Source organism: Plasmopara halstedii, assembly GCF_900000015.1.
Source record: "Plasmopara halstedii genome assembly, contig: Scaffold_292, whole genome shotgun sequence".
Taxonomy (NCBI): domain Eukaryota; phylum Oomycota; class Peronosporomycetes; order Peronosporales; family Peronosporaceae; genus Plasmopara; species Plasmopara halstedii.
In genome coordinates, this window is record NW_020187213.1 from 874,503 (window position 1) to 890,878 (window position 16,376).

A 16,376-nucleotide genomic window follows, 5' to 3' on the forward strand; every position below is an offset into this window, starting at 1 on the left:
CGGACGTCCTTCGCAGCGTCTGCGATGAGACCCCGAGGCACTGGAGTGCCATGCTGCCAGTCATAGATTTGCTCTGAACAATGCAGTGCATTCTCGTACTGGCTGCACGCCGGTCTACGTGAACGGTCTTGTTCATCCTCGCATCTCGCTGACGCCGCCGTCCCATCGCTCAGGACTTGGTAGGGGAGAGATAGCCGAGCGCTTAGATGATGTCAGCCCCTTACTGTACGTACAGAAGTTGATGACTTCCTGTCTATCAGATTATGTTTCTCAAAATAAGTTCGCTTTGCGATGGCATAAAGCCAAGACATGAAGTAGAAATTTTGAAAACTTCGAGGTCGGAGACCTGTTTTTTTAAATGTAAAAAACCCGTCTATACATGCAGCTTCTGCTTTTTTAAGACAAAGCTTTGTCGACGGTATATTGGACCTATTAAGGTCGTGGTCAAGCGAGGCCTAGCGTATACGCTGAACCTTTCGAGACATATGTGCACCCAGCCGATTTTTATTTGGGCTTGGTTAAGCCGTACAGGGATCTGGTGCAAGTGAACGCGAAAGCGTAGGCGCCGAGGCGGCGCCCACTGACGCTCACCCACCCAGAAGCTGAACCAGCAACTGGTTGTGAGCATGAGGTGCAGTACTTCCTGTTTCCAACGCGCTCCACCGTCGCACGAAGCGGCTCGACGGCTAAGAGCCGCTCCGACAGATCACGATAACTCTCAACGTGAGGCAGTTGGTGCAAAATGTGCTCCAGGTTCTCGAGGCCTTCTGCGCAGTGGTAGACGACCTCGGAGAGATACTTGGCAGAATGCCGTTGACGACGGACTTTGCCCCTAACGCTTGATTAGCATCGCGAGTCACCGGGCGACGATCGACTAAATTCGTCATCGTCTGCCGCCGACTCTTCTCGATGAGAATGGCGGCACCCACTACCACTTGAAACGCCTTGTGGGTCGACGTCGTCGCCAGGGACAAACCTAATATCTTATGAAGTGGCGCGGATACCCAGAACTCCGAGAACTCGTAGGAGTTTTAGGTGCCACTTCGGCAAGACTATTCAGATGTCGTGGACGCCTATAATTGGGATATCATGACGCTTCGCTCCATCGTGCGCACCGCGCATCTCAGCAGTAGCCCGGGAAGTCGGAGGGCCATGAGCTGAGATCAAGCTGTGGCTTTGAGTTGCTGTGGTCGTAGACGGACCCGTGTGAGAAACCACAGAGCACACACGAGCGTTATGGATTGTTCCGTATGTCGCAGACAATACGCAGGAAGTCGGCGTTGCGCCTTGAGTTTGGCAAATTCAAATCTAAGATGGCTCTTAACGCGCAAGTCCACTTCCTTGAGCTTCTTTAAGGTAAACAGCAAAGAAAGTTTCCGATGCCGTTGCACCCATCGCTCAAAGAGCTCTTCGTCATCTGCAGCGATTTATCAAGGGGTGAGCACCACAGGAATGGTCCACATTGCGGGTACAGAAGCACCTCATATTTGAGGTCGAAGTCAAGCGCGGTACCGATGCATTGGAATCTTTTGTGGTACCAAGAAGCAAGCTCGCTAAGCTTTCCGCTGATCAAGCTCAGCTTGTGTTGTGGCCGGGGGCCTGACTACGTAGACGCCTAAGATCGAGTGATGGTGTCTTTCGCTTCAGTAGCGGGATCCTGAATGTGGATACGAGCGCAGGAGAGCCGCCCTATGAGCATCCTCCAATAGCTGCTCCTATGCTTCTTCGAGTCGATTGGTAATTATGCCACTTTCCACGGGAGCCGAGAGGTCGGGGAACAGACATGGTGTCCGCGAGGATTGAGCTGGGCTCACGTTGCGCCGTTGGCTCGCTTCATCCTCATCGTCATCCCATGCTGGGAACGGAGTATCCGACTCGTAGTCGACTTCATCCAACTCCTCGACGATGAAATCCGTCACCCGGAGTGGGCGCTGTGTGTTGCGCTCAAGTGCCGAGTGCTTGGGATGTTCTTCCCGTTAAGCCGCGAAAGTATTGTCTGGAGATGCACCTTGTGTCGTAGACACAGGGCTCATAGAGCGGAGAAGGTTCAAATTTGAATTCAAAGAACGTTAGGGTGTCTCAGACAGGCGAGTCTCGTATGAGGGGACCGTTATATGTGAATTGTGGGTATTCACAAATTTTATGGGGGAGAGTTTAAGGGGGTTACTCGTACCCTTGTATGAAAGGGCTGGTCGCACAAGATTGTGCGATCACAAGTTATTGTAATCACACAGTGGTGTGGCTACACCGCAACAAAAAGCCACTACGTGGCAGGAATGCATATTACAATATTATTCTGGAAAACCTTGGGTTCTACATATTGGCGGCTCTGCCGCAACTAAAACAAAGCGCATACAGTTTCGTTTCTGAACAGAAGTGCTTGCTTGCCTTGTCCAATGCTTTATAGTATTTAGAAGTAGCGGGTTGCGATCCGCTACACTTGTACTGGTTCTTGGAAAGAACAAAAGGTCGATGTCCTTATCTAAGTAAGGAGTTACGGCAGTCCCGCTGCACTTCTCCTCAGTTACCCATCAAGGTGCAGTCAGTCACCACTTGAGTTAACATGTTTGGCAAAGTGTGTTGCTGAAAGAGGCTTGGAAATACGTTTGCAATCTGGTCGTGCGGATGAGATGAACGGGATCTTGATTTCATCGTCCTGTACTGCTTCATGTACGATGTAGTAGCGTAGATTGATGTTCTTTGCTTAAAGACTGGTCGACGGCATTCTGAGCCACGCGTGATTGGCAGCGTTTACAATGGTGGTTTGAGATGAGTGATTTCAAGCTCCTCAGGTAGATGGTGAAGTCATATAGCCTTCCGAGTGCGAGAGATACAGCCATATACTCTGCCTCAACACTGGAGAGATCTACGATTTGCAGACGCTTCGACTCGTAATCACTGGAGCACCGCTTAAGAGCAATATAATTTCCATTGTCGATCAGCATGTCGTCGCATCACTTACCCCATTCGCGTCCACAAAGACAACCGGCATCAAATCGATTGAGGCACCACGGCGGTAGCAACAACTGAGCGAGAACATACTAAGTATGCAGCACAGGACTTGGATTGCTGCTTTCAACTAGGTCTGTAAGGGGTTTCGGAAAATTGCGCGAGTTCACACAATGCCACAAAAATATTTCGACGAGTTTCGCCGGCGGTGAAGAGTAGAGAGCCTATCTATTGACGGTATTTCTTTGGATCCGCTTAAATAGTCTCGCGAAAATCACATAGGTTTTTACCAGGATCATTTGGGTGTTGATGATCGAAAGCTCATGTTTGGCCTGTTTGTTGAATACTGGTCACGGCATATCGAGATGTGCTGGATCATGCTCAAGGGCGAGGCTGGTTAAGGCACAAAAGGAGGCACGTGTTCAAAGCCGTATCCGTTGCATCAAGACAAATAATGGTGGGGAATTCTGCAGCAAGAAAATCTAATGATTTATGTGTGTAAGAACGCATTTCTTACAAAATTGTCACCTTCTCGTTGCCTAAACAATAGTCTCGCGTGACGAGCCAATCGCTTCATTGCTGAGATGCGCGCGATGTCGCATCATATGCATTGCCAAAGAAATGATGGGATGAGACGAATAAGACTGCTGTATACATTAACGACAGGCTCCCAAGTGCTGCCAGCCATGACACAACACCACTCGAACTAATGTGAGAAGGCGGTCGCTCAGCAGGCTACACTTGCGGTGGCAGTGTATGTTGATAAGACCAAGTGGAAAAGTTTGACACTAAAGCTCATCGCTAAATCTTTGTGGGTTATGCCCAGGGACTATTGCATTTGGGATTGCCATTTCTAGTCTACAGAAATCTATTGCTCTCGATGAGCAACAACCATCTCGATACGCCCCTGCATACGTTGCCCCGCCTTCGGCTTATCAGTGGTCGAGAAAATGAAAGCGGATAATGTGATCAAGAACTTGACAGAAAGTTCATGATGGGCCGATGAACTCCGTCTTTACCTTCTCTTAATCTGAAACTAGTTTGCTCTTATCGCTCACTGATGGTCTTTCATGGATGTCATGTTCTGATCGACTGACTCAGATCGCACCACTTTCACTCCCCGCTACCAGCGATTGCCTGAGACAAACTAATTGCAATCCACTATCGTGATCCTTTCCTGATTGACCAAGGGAGAGAGAGCCAACTGGTGTTGGGTGGTCACTTTGTGTCGTCACGAGCTTAATCGCGTGTCAAGACCGTCTAATGACTTTCCGGCTCTGCCTCCAACTGTGGATGATTGGGTTGTCCAACGGGGGACTAGAGTCGAGAACATTACGCCGTTCATGACGACAACTCCGAATCTGCTGAGCGTGAACACAAAAGGCTTCGCCTTACATATGGATATGAAGTTGAATTGGCTAAGATCCCTCAAGCAAATCAAGAAGCTATAGCATCTCATCCGGCCCCGTTTCGGAAGGAGTAAATTTGGTGTAAGCTACAGTCTCATTTTACGAATTAACTGCGGGATGCTGTGCGTCGACTTTAAAACGTTTGGGGTATTGTCAGTAAATGTGTTCGGTCTTATGCGAGCTGCAGGGGGAAATATTGTCCGGTTCTAGGCCCGATGGGTTGCTGAATGTTTCTGTCATGTTTTTGTACTAAAACTTTATTCTCCTATCGCAAGTCTCAGCACAGCCGCACATTTCTCACATTATCTAGGATCGAATTATACGTCGTCAGACAGCTCGATGTTGAAACATCATTTCTGCACGGTTGCCTGGACGGAGATGGCTTTATGCGGCCAACTGAAGAATTCACCTGGCTGAAGCCGTGGAATCCATTTCGCAATTTTATGCAGCGCATAATATTACGCAGTGTGGCCAAGAAGCGAGTGCCAATTTCTCGACTCATCCACAGCTGCGACCTCAGCTACAGTGCACGGGTAGGTACTGGCCAAACTTTGTGCGTATGATTTTTCGATCGTTCTCCCTTGGCAATTATATATCCTCTCAGAAGAACTGTGTATGTTTCCCCGCATTTGTGCACTTCCGCACCGCATGCGGTGAACACAGATACAGAGAGCAGCTTGTGGTCGAGACCGCGCACAAAGAGGTATTTCTTTTTAGAACAGTGCTATTCTTCTAAATGCTAAGCTGACGGAGCCGACGCCGCATACATTTTCTATTAGCAACGAAAAATTGAGAAATCGTCACGTTGAAAGACATGTGAAAAATACCAAGCAGCCATTTGTTCACGAAAACTTGCCCATCAATATGTCGAATCCTTTTATAGGTGGCCACTTAAGGATTATTATGTGTCGCGCGCAAAGTTTGCATCCTGAGGCATCAATACACGCTCAGAAGCATGTGGGATTAACTCATAGCTGCCCAGGCACAACCAATAGCAAAGGCTGAAGCGTCTAAGCCGACAGAATTAGTTGATCTGGATCTGGAATAGCCAAAATCGGGGAACGCATGAGGCTTACTATAAACTGCCCTAAAAGCGACCTTTCTGCAACACTCAGGAGTTATCCATTTCAGATGGTCGGTGAGGGATGTGCCGTGTAGGCATATTTTGCACTCTATATCCCATTTAAACAGTGTCATCTGGGACAGAGGCACTGATTAATCTATAGTAACTTTATCTTTGTAGGATCTATCCACAGGCTCTGCTTACGAAAAAAGCAGCTAGAAAAGAAAGCATCGTCGGCGCAAAAGACGCACTCGTCTAATGAGGCAGATACTCGCAATGTCTGATAGGTTCTCATCAGCCAATTTTCTGTGCTCTGCACGACCATGGACGCATATATCTTCGTAATAGGATTGTGCGTAGCCGCGATGTGGTTTTAGCTGCTGCATAGCCAGGAAATTGACCGTTGCTGATGCAATAGACAGTCTCCGTAGAAATCTAGCCATTCCCGAAGTATCGTGCAAGACTTTCTATCTGCTACGAGAGAAATATCGCTGTCTCTCATCAGCAGTTGGTTGTTATCATCAATCATCAAACAAAGTTCAACCGACCATGTCGATCTGCTAGAATTATTTGTTGGGATCAGCGTCTGTATTAAAAAAACGTCGTTGCATTTAGCTTTTTATAAACATGCACTATTCCCAATTATCGTTTGCGTTACTGATACAAAATGTCGGCGCCGAGCAGGAAGAGAAGCTGTAACACACCAAAACCGCTCAGTGTTTTGCACGGAAGATAGTTATAATGACGTCACACTATCCCCTTGGTTAAGATCATTGCCGCGCGACGCAATGTCCGGTTTGGGAAATAGGTCAGATGCATAACGCACTTTCGTACCGGGGGGGTAACACACTCTCTACATCTCGTCATGACATATCTTCGATAAAGGACAAAAAGGACCCGTGGGACTTTTGAAGAGAGCTGTCCCAGGAACTCGGCAAGTGTCTTTGATGACAGAATTATGACGGATAACGAGCTTATCTCCGCCTCTGATACTACGGTACCATTATAGTAAGCTTGTTGCAGTGGGCTGCCGTTGCTCTTTTGCTTAGAGGGAGAGTGGTTAAGGTCGGTGACCTTCGTTTTATACTTAAAACCAGTACGGGTGTGGCGAATCGAAATCCGTTTACTCCAAGAGTAACTACAACCTTGACCCAGGGCTAGAAACCTCTTCCGTTTATAACGTAAACTGTATTTCCAGGTTTTTATTATCCGGCAAAGTTGCCGATATCTAGATCTATAGGTTTTACTAGATATATAGTAAAACCTAATTAAAACTAGAACTACTGGCTGTTCCAGCCACACACTGATTTTTACTCAAGTGTAGCCACACCATTATGTGGTCACACCATCTTCCACCAAATTGTGTGATCACACCATCATGTGTGATCCGCGCCCTTCATACCAAGGCCAAGTGAGACCCCGTTGCACTTACAGTCTGGCAATTCCTTGCATATATTTCTCAAGGATAAAATTTTCAGCTGTATAAGAGCTAATGCTGGAGTGGGGACTTACGTTCCATAGGGCTAACACGGTCACTCTTTCCATAACTGGTTACTTCTCTCACCACTTGTCTGTGAAGTTTCACTACTCCGCAAGATATGCCCATCACACGGCAGTGCTGGCATAACAGTATTGTTGCAATCCTCCTTATCTTTAAGGCCTGGTCTTACTACTCGCGACTTGCACTCACCCTTCATCCCCACCGACTCTGGCTCTGAAAACTGCGATCCCCACTCACTATCACTCGCGACCCGCCCTGGCACAGCACAGTTACTCTTTGCCGTCACTCCAGAAGTAGGCTCAGTGCACCACAATATCTGAGCAGAGATTTACCCTGCTCACCGCTGCTTCTGCATTTCCAAACTATGATTGAGGGACTAAGCAATATCATCACTGCCATCAATATCCGGCAATCCGTTGTACTGCGCGAAAGCTAACGCATCTTCGTGCTCACACCAAAAGTGCTCCTGCTTCTTATAAGAGGTGAAATTATGACCCACCAAAGCTCAATTAGGAGATCAATGCGCAGCACCTAACTTCTTCGGCTTACAGCCGACCCATGTCTCATTGCATTTCAGCCGTGCACACCCAGAATAAATTCATACCTCGTTTACAGATCCAAGACCAGACAATGTCTCAGGTTGTCGGGGTCATCAAATATCATTTGAAGGCTAATTATGATCTTCAAGACTATTACCGAGTCCTCTTTCGTTATTAATAAATATCAGTCGGTCGTTATAATAATCAGCACGATATCAATTAGTATTTTTTTATAAACTATTATTTTAATTAATCGTTTTTGATAAAGTGATAAATGAAACTCGAATACAATTTCTCATATTACCATAAAAATACTACTATTATTATAGTATTTGTCAATCTGAACTTACCCTTGTACATCTCCAATATTCGCTAAAACCCATACAGTCGTTAATGTTCAGATATTCTCCGTCGCACGGAGAAACTATACTTAGGTGGTATCTTCCGTGCATATGTGTACTGTCTACTATCTTTGACAGTCGCGCTTTGTACGTGATACCTTCTCAATCTATCCTGACTATCCACAGCTTATCAAAGTCCGCGACGCACGGAGAAACTATACTTAGGTGGTATCTTCCATGCATATGTGTACTATCTACTATCTTTGACAGTCGCGCGTCGTACGTGATACCTTCTCAATCTATCAGGAATATTCACCGCTTTACAAAGTACGCGGCGTTAACGTTAGAAACAAACAGCCGTGGCCTATGTGCCCCACCTCTCCTAAAGAAAGTCACTGCTATAAGGGCTAGGTCTCATCAAATCCACCCCATTGAGGTAGAAAACCACTCGTGTTATTTGAAGCTGGTCGCTCTTTGCCTATTAGGGCTCCACGTTTCCTCGCGAAGACTCGCTGGCCGCCCTTGCGCTTCGTAGGGGGCATGCATGGCACAAATATTTTAGTCTCACACATTTTATCTGCAAGTACTTCACGCTGCTTGGCATCCAAAAAATCTCTCTTTCACGTCAACATAAGGGTACCCACCTCCTCTGGTGCGGCATTGAAGCTACCACTACTGGTACCCCATCCGAACCTCGCGGTACGGAAGTAGTATTACGTATTTAATATGACATCCACCCCTTTCTCGAATGAGGTAGGGTGGACGCGAAAGGTCTCATTGCAAGCCACACTGTTTGGAGATTCTCCCAGAAAGTTGAAGCCGTAACCTCCCCTCCGGAGGGTCTTCTGATGCCAAAATGGCGATAAGATTTTTAAACCCCTGAAATAGGCTATCACCCGATACACCTAATTAGGTGTTGTAAACGACCACGACATCCGTGGTTTCAGGTCTATACGGGTTGGGAACACCTCCTTCCATGAGGTATTGCATGCTGACAGCTATGCTTGTGCGCGCTGTGGAGCGCTGGGGTATATCTCTGCAGCGCACTCTTGAGGTTAAGAAGCACTTTCAGACGATCGGCTACCTCCTCCAACATTTGCCGCCACATCCCTGACCCCGACGAGATCAATGACAGACAAAGCTCTATCTCTCCCTGTTGCAGGTTCTCAAACATAATAATGGCAGAAGCTACAGTCCTTTCGCGACTCAGTCTTGGAATTGACTTGAAGTGCTACCAGGAGCGCCGGGACTGCTTTGCACATTGCGTAGGGGAATTTTTTTTACTAAGCCACGAAATTTGAGTTCGTGCGCTCCTAGCAGAAGCGAAACCGAGACCCTCTTCCTTTTTTTGGTGTCAATTTTGCTCTGCTATTTCAAGGGTGAGTCTTTTTTATGTGACGGTCGGCTAGCAGCACACCTGTACCATGGATCCTTCTTTTTGAAGCCCCATCGTTGTCATCAACACCAATATTTTGGTACAAATGAATATTCACAATGACACAATAGTGCAAAGCATAATTTATTAATGTATTTAATACAACTTTAACAAATGTGTAAGAAATAAGCTTACAAGATTATGGAACATCTACCCAGAATTTGTTACATTACGAGTCAATAGTACGATAAAAAGCCGGCGCAACGGTAGTATTAGTTGCGCAATAATCAGCAAAAGATGCAGTTTCGTAAACTTTTCAATCCTATCATTGAAATTCTTCAGCCAGAAAATAGGTTCTATTGGCTAAAATGCGAGTGCATGCATTATAAAAAACTTGCCGACGATGCCGCTATGTGCAGCATGCTGCATCACGAAAGGCTATAATAAGTGCGTCATATCATAAAAGCAAGATCCGATCCGAAACTATATCAGCAGTTGTTCCGTTTTCATCCTTATGTGTGAGTCAGATTTCACGGAGGACAACGTCACTTGTTGCGTCCCGTTTGCAAGGAATGTTTCCGCACTGGGAAAAGGGCAGTGGAATTAGGTGGCGATCCTGAGAAGCTTCCGTAAGCTGTATGATTGTCAAATCAGCGTTGCATTTTTCTGATTGCATCTAAGAAAACCTCAAATAATTTTGTAGGATACGAGCTCCAGGTGACAAGGAAACTGCGAGTTTGAACGATTTTCAGCTACTGAAGGTCATTGGTCAAGGCGCATTTGGCAAGGCGAGGCTAATCAAAATTATCTTGCGGATGTTTTTTTTCATTAAGTTTGAGCGTGATCCTAGGTTTTATTGGTTCGGCACTCTGCTATCAAAACTGTACACGCAATGAAGGTGTTATTTTTTCTTTCGTACATCACTTCTTTTTCTTACGTTTTGTGTGTCCGATTGCTGTAGATTATAAGCAAACAGTTCATCATCAATATGGATAGCGTTCATTATATGAAGACTGAGCGCGATGTAATGACAAGGGTAAAAGTTTCTGTCACGCTAGTCGTCGTCACATAATAACATCGCTATCTCGCCAGATCCGTCACCCTTTTGTGATTGGCCTGCATTACGCTTTTCAAACAGATTCAAAGGTGACTAAAGCACAGCAACCAAATCCACTGCAGTATCATCTAATGCCCAAAAGCGGTAATTTCAAAGGTTTACCTTGTGATGGAGTACCAGTCCGGAGGAGAGTTGTTTTCTTATTTAAAAGAGGAAGGGACTTTTACGGAGGTAAATTATTTGCAGTCAACTGGAGATAAAGCTGACATATTGTTTATATGATTTGGGCAGGATGCAGCACGCTTTTATCTGGCTGAAATGATTTTAGCGCTGGAACACCTCCATGGACACGGCATTATTCACCGGTAAGCCTTTGATACTATTATCGTTCTTTGCTTATATGCCTAATCTTGATCTTTTGAATTTGGAAGGGATCTCAAGCCCGAAAATGTACTGATATCAGCTGAAGGACACATCAAATTAACGGACTTTGGATTGGCAAAAGAGTTTATCGAAGGGCAGGATCTGATGACAATATGTGGTACCAAAGAATATATGGCCCCGGAAATGCTACTCGGCAAGGGATATGACTCGGTAACCATATCATGAATACTTCTTTTTAGCAACAAAACTTCTGTGGTTGATGGTGTTGACCTTGATTCTATCTCTAGGCTGCGGACTGGTGGTCTCTTGGCGCGCTTGCGTACGAAATGCTGGTTGGAAAACCACCTTTTACTTCAAGAAGAACCACGGACTTACACAAGCAGATTCTATCAGCCAAGGTTAGCTATTGTTTTTTAAACATCGAAGATGGACTTTATTTCTTATTCAATTACTACAGATTCAATTACCACCATGGCTTTCCGGCGAAGCGCACTCGTTACTCAAGTCTCTTTTGGAACGTAATGTAAGCAAAAGGCTTGGCGGCGGTAAATCGTCTATGTTTGTGGTAAAGGGAGTGCACGCCTTAAAACGCCATCCTTTTTTTAAGGTATGTGCATTTTCACTGTGATGTCCAGCTACAATACTTACGTGTTCGACCAAACAGTCGGTAAACTGGAAGAAAATGGAAACCCTTTGCGTTCCTCCTCCCATGGTGCCTAACATTTCTGACGAGGCAGACACCAGTTATTTCGATAAGAAATTCACAAGTATGTCTGCGTCTGACCTGTTTTGCGACGCGGTAATTGATGAGGACAACAATTTGTTTCGAGGATTTTCATTTTGTCGCCGGGAAAGCATCAAGGGATTCTTATAAACTAGCAAAACTCCGACTAACAGTACACTGTTACCGACTATTGCAAGTCTAATTATCGGTGACAACGATATTTAGAAAATTAATGACGCTACGCGGATGGCTGCGAACTAAACTTGGTTAAACAATAAGTTTACTGCTCTTTTATTTTCTCCAACTTCGCCACAAGCTTATCAATCGAGTCAAACTGACGAGTCCAGCGGGTGTTGTAGAGAAACGGACGCAGGTCGAAGCGGTTGTCATCCGGCGAGTAATTTTCAGCGTGGTACGACGGCGTTAGCGTAGTCATCTTATGACGGTTAACGGAGTAATAATAAAAGAATCGCTTAACCTTTACCGCTACTTCTGTAGGCGTCACATGACTCCAGAGGTTAATCAACTTTTGAAACATCCAGTAGGGTCCACATCGGTCAATTTTGCGCAAACGCCCGAAAAATCCTAACTCATCGTACGTCATTCCCATATCATCTTCGTCCAACTGAGAATGATTAGCATACTCTTCAGCTCTTTCATCTGTCGGACGTAGCTCTGCAGTCGGAGGAGCTTCTTCAATAATCTGAAGAGAAGGATAGTGGTACTTGACAGCTGCCCAACGTAGTAGTTTCTTTAAATCGCCCTTAGAAGTCGCACCAATCGGGTTTAAATCACCGCTGCTGCAATCATATTTGGTCATGTATCCACGTAGCGCCTCGTCAACGTTACCCGAACTCAGCACAAGAAGGTAACCAGATTTTGAACGCACCCATGGCAACAATTGAGCGAGTAAGTAAGCCATTACCATACGTAAGCGAGCTTGGATGTTTTGAAGTGCCAGATCCTCCTGCATTGTACCTCCTTTCGACAGAAATTGAGGCGTCTTACCTGTAAGAAGCGAAAAGGTCTTCACAACAGCATCGACCACAATATCCATACCCATACTGAGGTGGTAGCACCCAATTTCGCTAGCAAGTGTTGCCGCACGCTTTTTAGTAGCCGCAGAGCTGTTTTTTGTTCCCATGTAAGTCGTGTAGAGAATTTGCGAGGCCAAGTCCTCAGGCGTCAAGCGCTGGTACATTCTATCAGATGTCCCAATGATGCGCTGGACATCTCTAATAACCTGCTCATTCCCGTCATTGGCAGCGTCTACAACTAGGTGGCACATTACGCCAACAATGCATGCAACAGACGATGAGTCCGCTCCACCCGAAAGGGGCAAGAAAAAACCGCTGCCCCCACTACGACGCAAGTAGTCCCACATCCAACAAGCCGGCCCAAGCGCAATTTCTTCCTCTGGAATATGGTATTGAACTTCAATAGGGGCTGTAGGTTGGGCAATCACCATATCATCATGACACAAACTAAAATTGACGTCGATTTTGGGTATCACAGTGTCTAATGAACTAGCCTGTTCGCTGCGACTGCTTACAGATCCACGATACGATCGCACGTCGTCGAGATCAACAGTGGCCGTGATCACCTCGACGTCATTGACTGAAAATTGCGAGCCTTGCGCAACCACTTGACCATTTACCACAATCACAGCGCAGCCATCGTAGTATAGACGTCCACCGTCGCAACCCTGCTGGTTGGCGTACAGATAAACACCGCCGCTCTTTGTAGTGGCGCCACGGATGAGGTCCATGCGCTGGTGCAGCTTACGAAGCTGATGATGTGATCCGGAGCCATTGCCGAATATTTCCACACCTGCAAGACTAAGATTGATATGCGGACTGTCAGGTGTGAAGAGTTCCTCGCACGTCTCAGACGCACAGGAGGTGTCAAGCGTGGAGACAGCACCTGATCCAAACGGCACATGCACGACGCCCGTAAGCTTCTGTAAACTGGCAGGAAGTACAAATCTGTCAAGACTGCGTGCATTGGACTTGTCTAAATTAGGTTTCCATGTAGTAAACCAGCGAGTTTCGCGGTAATTGCCATCGTCAGCCAAAAAGAGCTTTGGACGGATAAATACGATGCGTTGATTCAAGCAAAAGACGCGACAATTGTAGCGTACACCATTGTGCATGACGGGCATACCAATGTCGCACAGAATGTCGTTAGTCACATCCGAGCGTAAAATAGTCTCGAGAGACTGCCAGCAGTGGTAAAACGTGTCTTGCTCAAGAAAATGATCCTCACAGCCGTAGCCACACACCTCCAGTTCGGGACCTACGCGGTAGCGCGCTCCACGCTCTTTGGCTATACGGATTGATTCAAGAATACGCTTTAAATTACCATCAAAATCTAGCGCCCACTGATTGAGGTTGCACGTGGCCACAGTCACCAATGCGCTCATGCTTGCCTTGTTGGAATTATTTTTTGTGAGAAAATACGCACTTCCATTGATTGTAGCTTGACATGTAGATAAATTTCATAATCGTGAGCTAACAAACTCCAGATACCAAAATATATTGTATGCAAAAAAACAATACTTCGATCGACAAATAGAAACTATGATTCACTTTCGGTATAAACAAAAAGTCCTCTGCACAAAAGTCAAATCTTTCTCGTGACCGACGGGCTAAATTTCTTATCGTAGCTTTTTCTGTCATGCACAGAAAAAAGTGTGATTTTCATTAAATTACGCACAGAAATCGAGAGTCTTTTAAGACACCAGTGCTTCGATTTGCTGCTTTAAATCTACAGTGTTATATTTAAATAAGTCTGCCACATTCGTCGTCAGCACAAAAGGTCATTTATATCGACGATGCATGAACAATTGTGTAGACAAAAAATCTCACGATGTTCCGATCGGACTGAGCCTTCGTGTACTGGACAACCAAACGCGCAGTTGGCTAGCTGACCATCTGAAGGTAGAGCCAACAGCAGTGCTAGGGCACTCGTTGGACGGCAAAGTCGCACTAATGCACCCAAACGGGGTGTACAGAAAGAATGTGCCACTTCTGTCAATTGGGTCTTGATCTTGCTGCTAAAGACAGGTACACAAAGGAAAGTTTGACATGTTGTCATCCAATGCAACTCCATGCTGCGACGCAAACAACTATGCAACTCGAGCCCTCACCGCATCAATTGGCATGTTTTCTGATCATGAAGACAGTCTTGGTATAGCCAGCTCGATGGTAGAGCTAAATTAGGATTTTCAAGGACATATCGTTGTACTTGGTGGATCACCGTCGCTTATGTCAAGCTTACGGTACATTAGGAAAATTCCAGAGCTTTACCCATGAAAGATGAAAGCTGTTGTATCGAGCAGCCTTTTCTAGCTATTCTAGTGACAGGTCAAAGGCCTGTCAGGTATCGATATTTACCCATCGGTCATATTGCGACGCAGTGATTTGAGGGAGTTTTCGTGGCCTATACTTTGTCATGTATTCAGCATCAACTGTTTCATGATTAGTCCGAATATTTCCAACACTTATCGTGTAATGTAGCGGATGAGCTGAGGTGGCTGTAGCTCTTTTGGTGTATGCGCGTTGAAAAGGATATTTTTACAAAAAATACAAATTCTAAAGTATACAAGATAAAAGCGTTATGGAATTGTGGGACTTAGTAATCGAGTTCCAAAATGCTCATCAACTTCCGCAAGTACACATAGATTCTGTTTATAAAGACGTAGTTGTACACAAGACACCCCAAAACAACACCGTGTTCTACGGGCTTACTAAAGCAAATACCACTTGTACGATCCAGTCGGATGTGAATCACCCTGATGTAAAAGGAGCATCGTCTTTAATATCCCCCGCAGCTGAGCTAGCTTATGCTTCAAAACTGCGACGCTATTGCGAGTGGTGGATGGGGGCCTCAAGTCACTCAATGCAATGCGGAAGCTCAGAGAGCGTATTCGAGATCTGATTCAGCTCAGTTTGGACGCAAGCTGGGTCTTTCGGAGAAACACTACGTGCCACTACAACCGCAGGATCTTGCGAGAGCCAGCCGTGGAGGGGTGACTTTCACCGACACTGATCAATTAGATGAACAAGAGATAGCTTACTTTCCCGTATACCGTTTAGTAAGCTGATGGGTGGGCTAGGGATCAATCTGATGAAATTAACTGAATACTCCCCTTCGATAAACTCACGTATATCTCACTCTTAACTTCGACAAGATTGCCCAAACGCCGTAGAATTCATCTCTTTTGGAGAAGAAGAAGGACTGCCCGTCATGCACCACTTCTTAGCAGTGGGGACCGACCATGTTTCAAGTTTAAAAATCGTTTGGCAGCTGTTACAGCATCCTATTGAATGAGACGTTGTGGGGCTGTTCACAACAAGAGCTTGAGAGTGTGAACTGTCATCTCGAAGTCCGCGTCAAGCATCAATCGACGCCATTGGTGTAACGGGGTTACACGTACTCTGGTAACAGGGGTGTGTGTCACACGAGATGGGCATGGTGTGTTGCACCCAAATAAGAATACGATACGTGGCTGGTTAGCCAGTAGTTATGCATGTATTTAGACTTTACTATATATATTTAGGAAAATCTATACATTAAAAATTTGGCGGCTTTGCCGCTGATAAAACAAACAACTACAGTTTACATTTTAAACATAAGAATTTATCAGCCTTGGGTTAAGGTTCTAACTACTATTTGAGGTAGCGGATTGCGGTCCGCTACACTCGTACTGATTCTTTTGAAGAACGTAAGGTCGATCACCTGAACTATGCTTACTCTAAGCGCAAAGCTACGGCAGCCCCGCTACACTTGGTAGCACTTATAGTTAATCTACACCTGAGTCGTTTAGACTGATCTTTTGTGAGGATGGAACAATTTCCTCTTGACCCAGGGCATGCAGGACGCGCTTAAAATATTGATGTCCTTGCTTGGCCCTGAGGACGTGCAACACCTTGCTGCGCAACGCCCCGAAGCAATCGATGCGCGTCTAGATGCGGTTTCAAATTACGAAAACGCGCTGCTAGAGCACCTGCAGCAGAAGATGTCTGCATCATT

The 16,376-nt window shown here is 45.8% G+C and overlaps 3 protein-coding genes across 3 annotated transcripts; 1 reads left to right on the forward strand and 2 right to left on the reverse strand.

Annotated features, from left to right (window-relative positions):
* Positions 1-4,046: 4,046 nt before the first annotated feature.
* PHALS_06015 (uncharacterized protein) lies at positions 4,047-4,294 on the reverse strand (the record flags this gene model as incomplete). The annotated part of the gene is made up of 2 exons (XM_024723353.1): positions 4,047-4,187; positions 4,238-4,294. The coding sequence occupies 2 exons, from the start codon at positions 4,292-4,294 to the stop codon at positions 4,047-4,049; spliced, it is 198 nt and encodes a 65-aa protein (XP_024574339.1).
* A 5,286-nt stretch (positions 4,295-9,580) lies between these two features.
* On the forward strand, positions 9,581-11,492 carry PHALS_06016 (agc protein kinase; the record flags this gene model as incomplete). Its single annotated transcript, XM_024723354.1, has 12 exons — positions 9,581-9,624; positions 9,705-9,806; positions 9,881-9,965; positions 10,028-10,075; positions 10,139-10,213; positions 10,270-10,323; positions 10,391-10,465; positions 10,526-10,599; positions 10,666-10,828; positions 10,906-11,016; positions 11,076-11,225; positions 11,283-11,492. The coding sequence occupies 12 exons, from the start codon at positions 9,581-9,583 to the stop codon at positions 11,490-11,492; spliced, it is 1,191 nt and encodes a 396-aa protein (XP_024574340.1).
* Positions 11,493-11,622: 130 nt separating this feature from the next.
* PHALS_06017 (nad synthetase) lies at positions 11,623-13,764 on the reverse strand (the record flags this gene model as incomplete). Its single annotated transcript, XM_024723355.1, has 1 exon — positions 11,623-13,764. One exon carries the CDS (start codon positions 13,762-13,764, stop codon positions 11,623-11,625), a length of 2,142 nt encoding a protein of 713 aa, XP_024574341.1.
* Between the last annotated feature and the right edge of the window lie 2,612 nt (positions 13,765-16,376).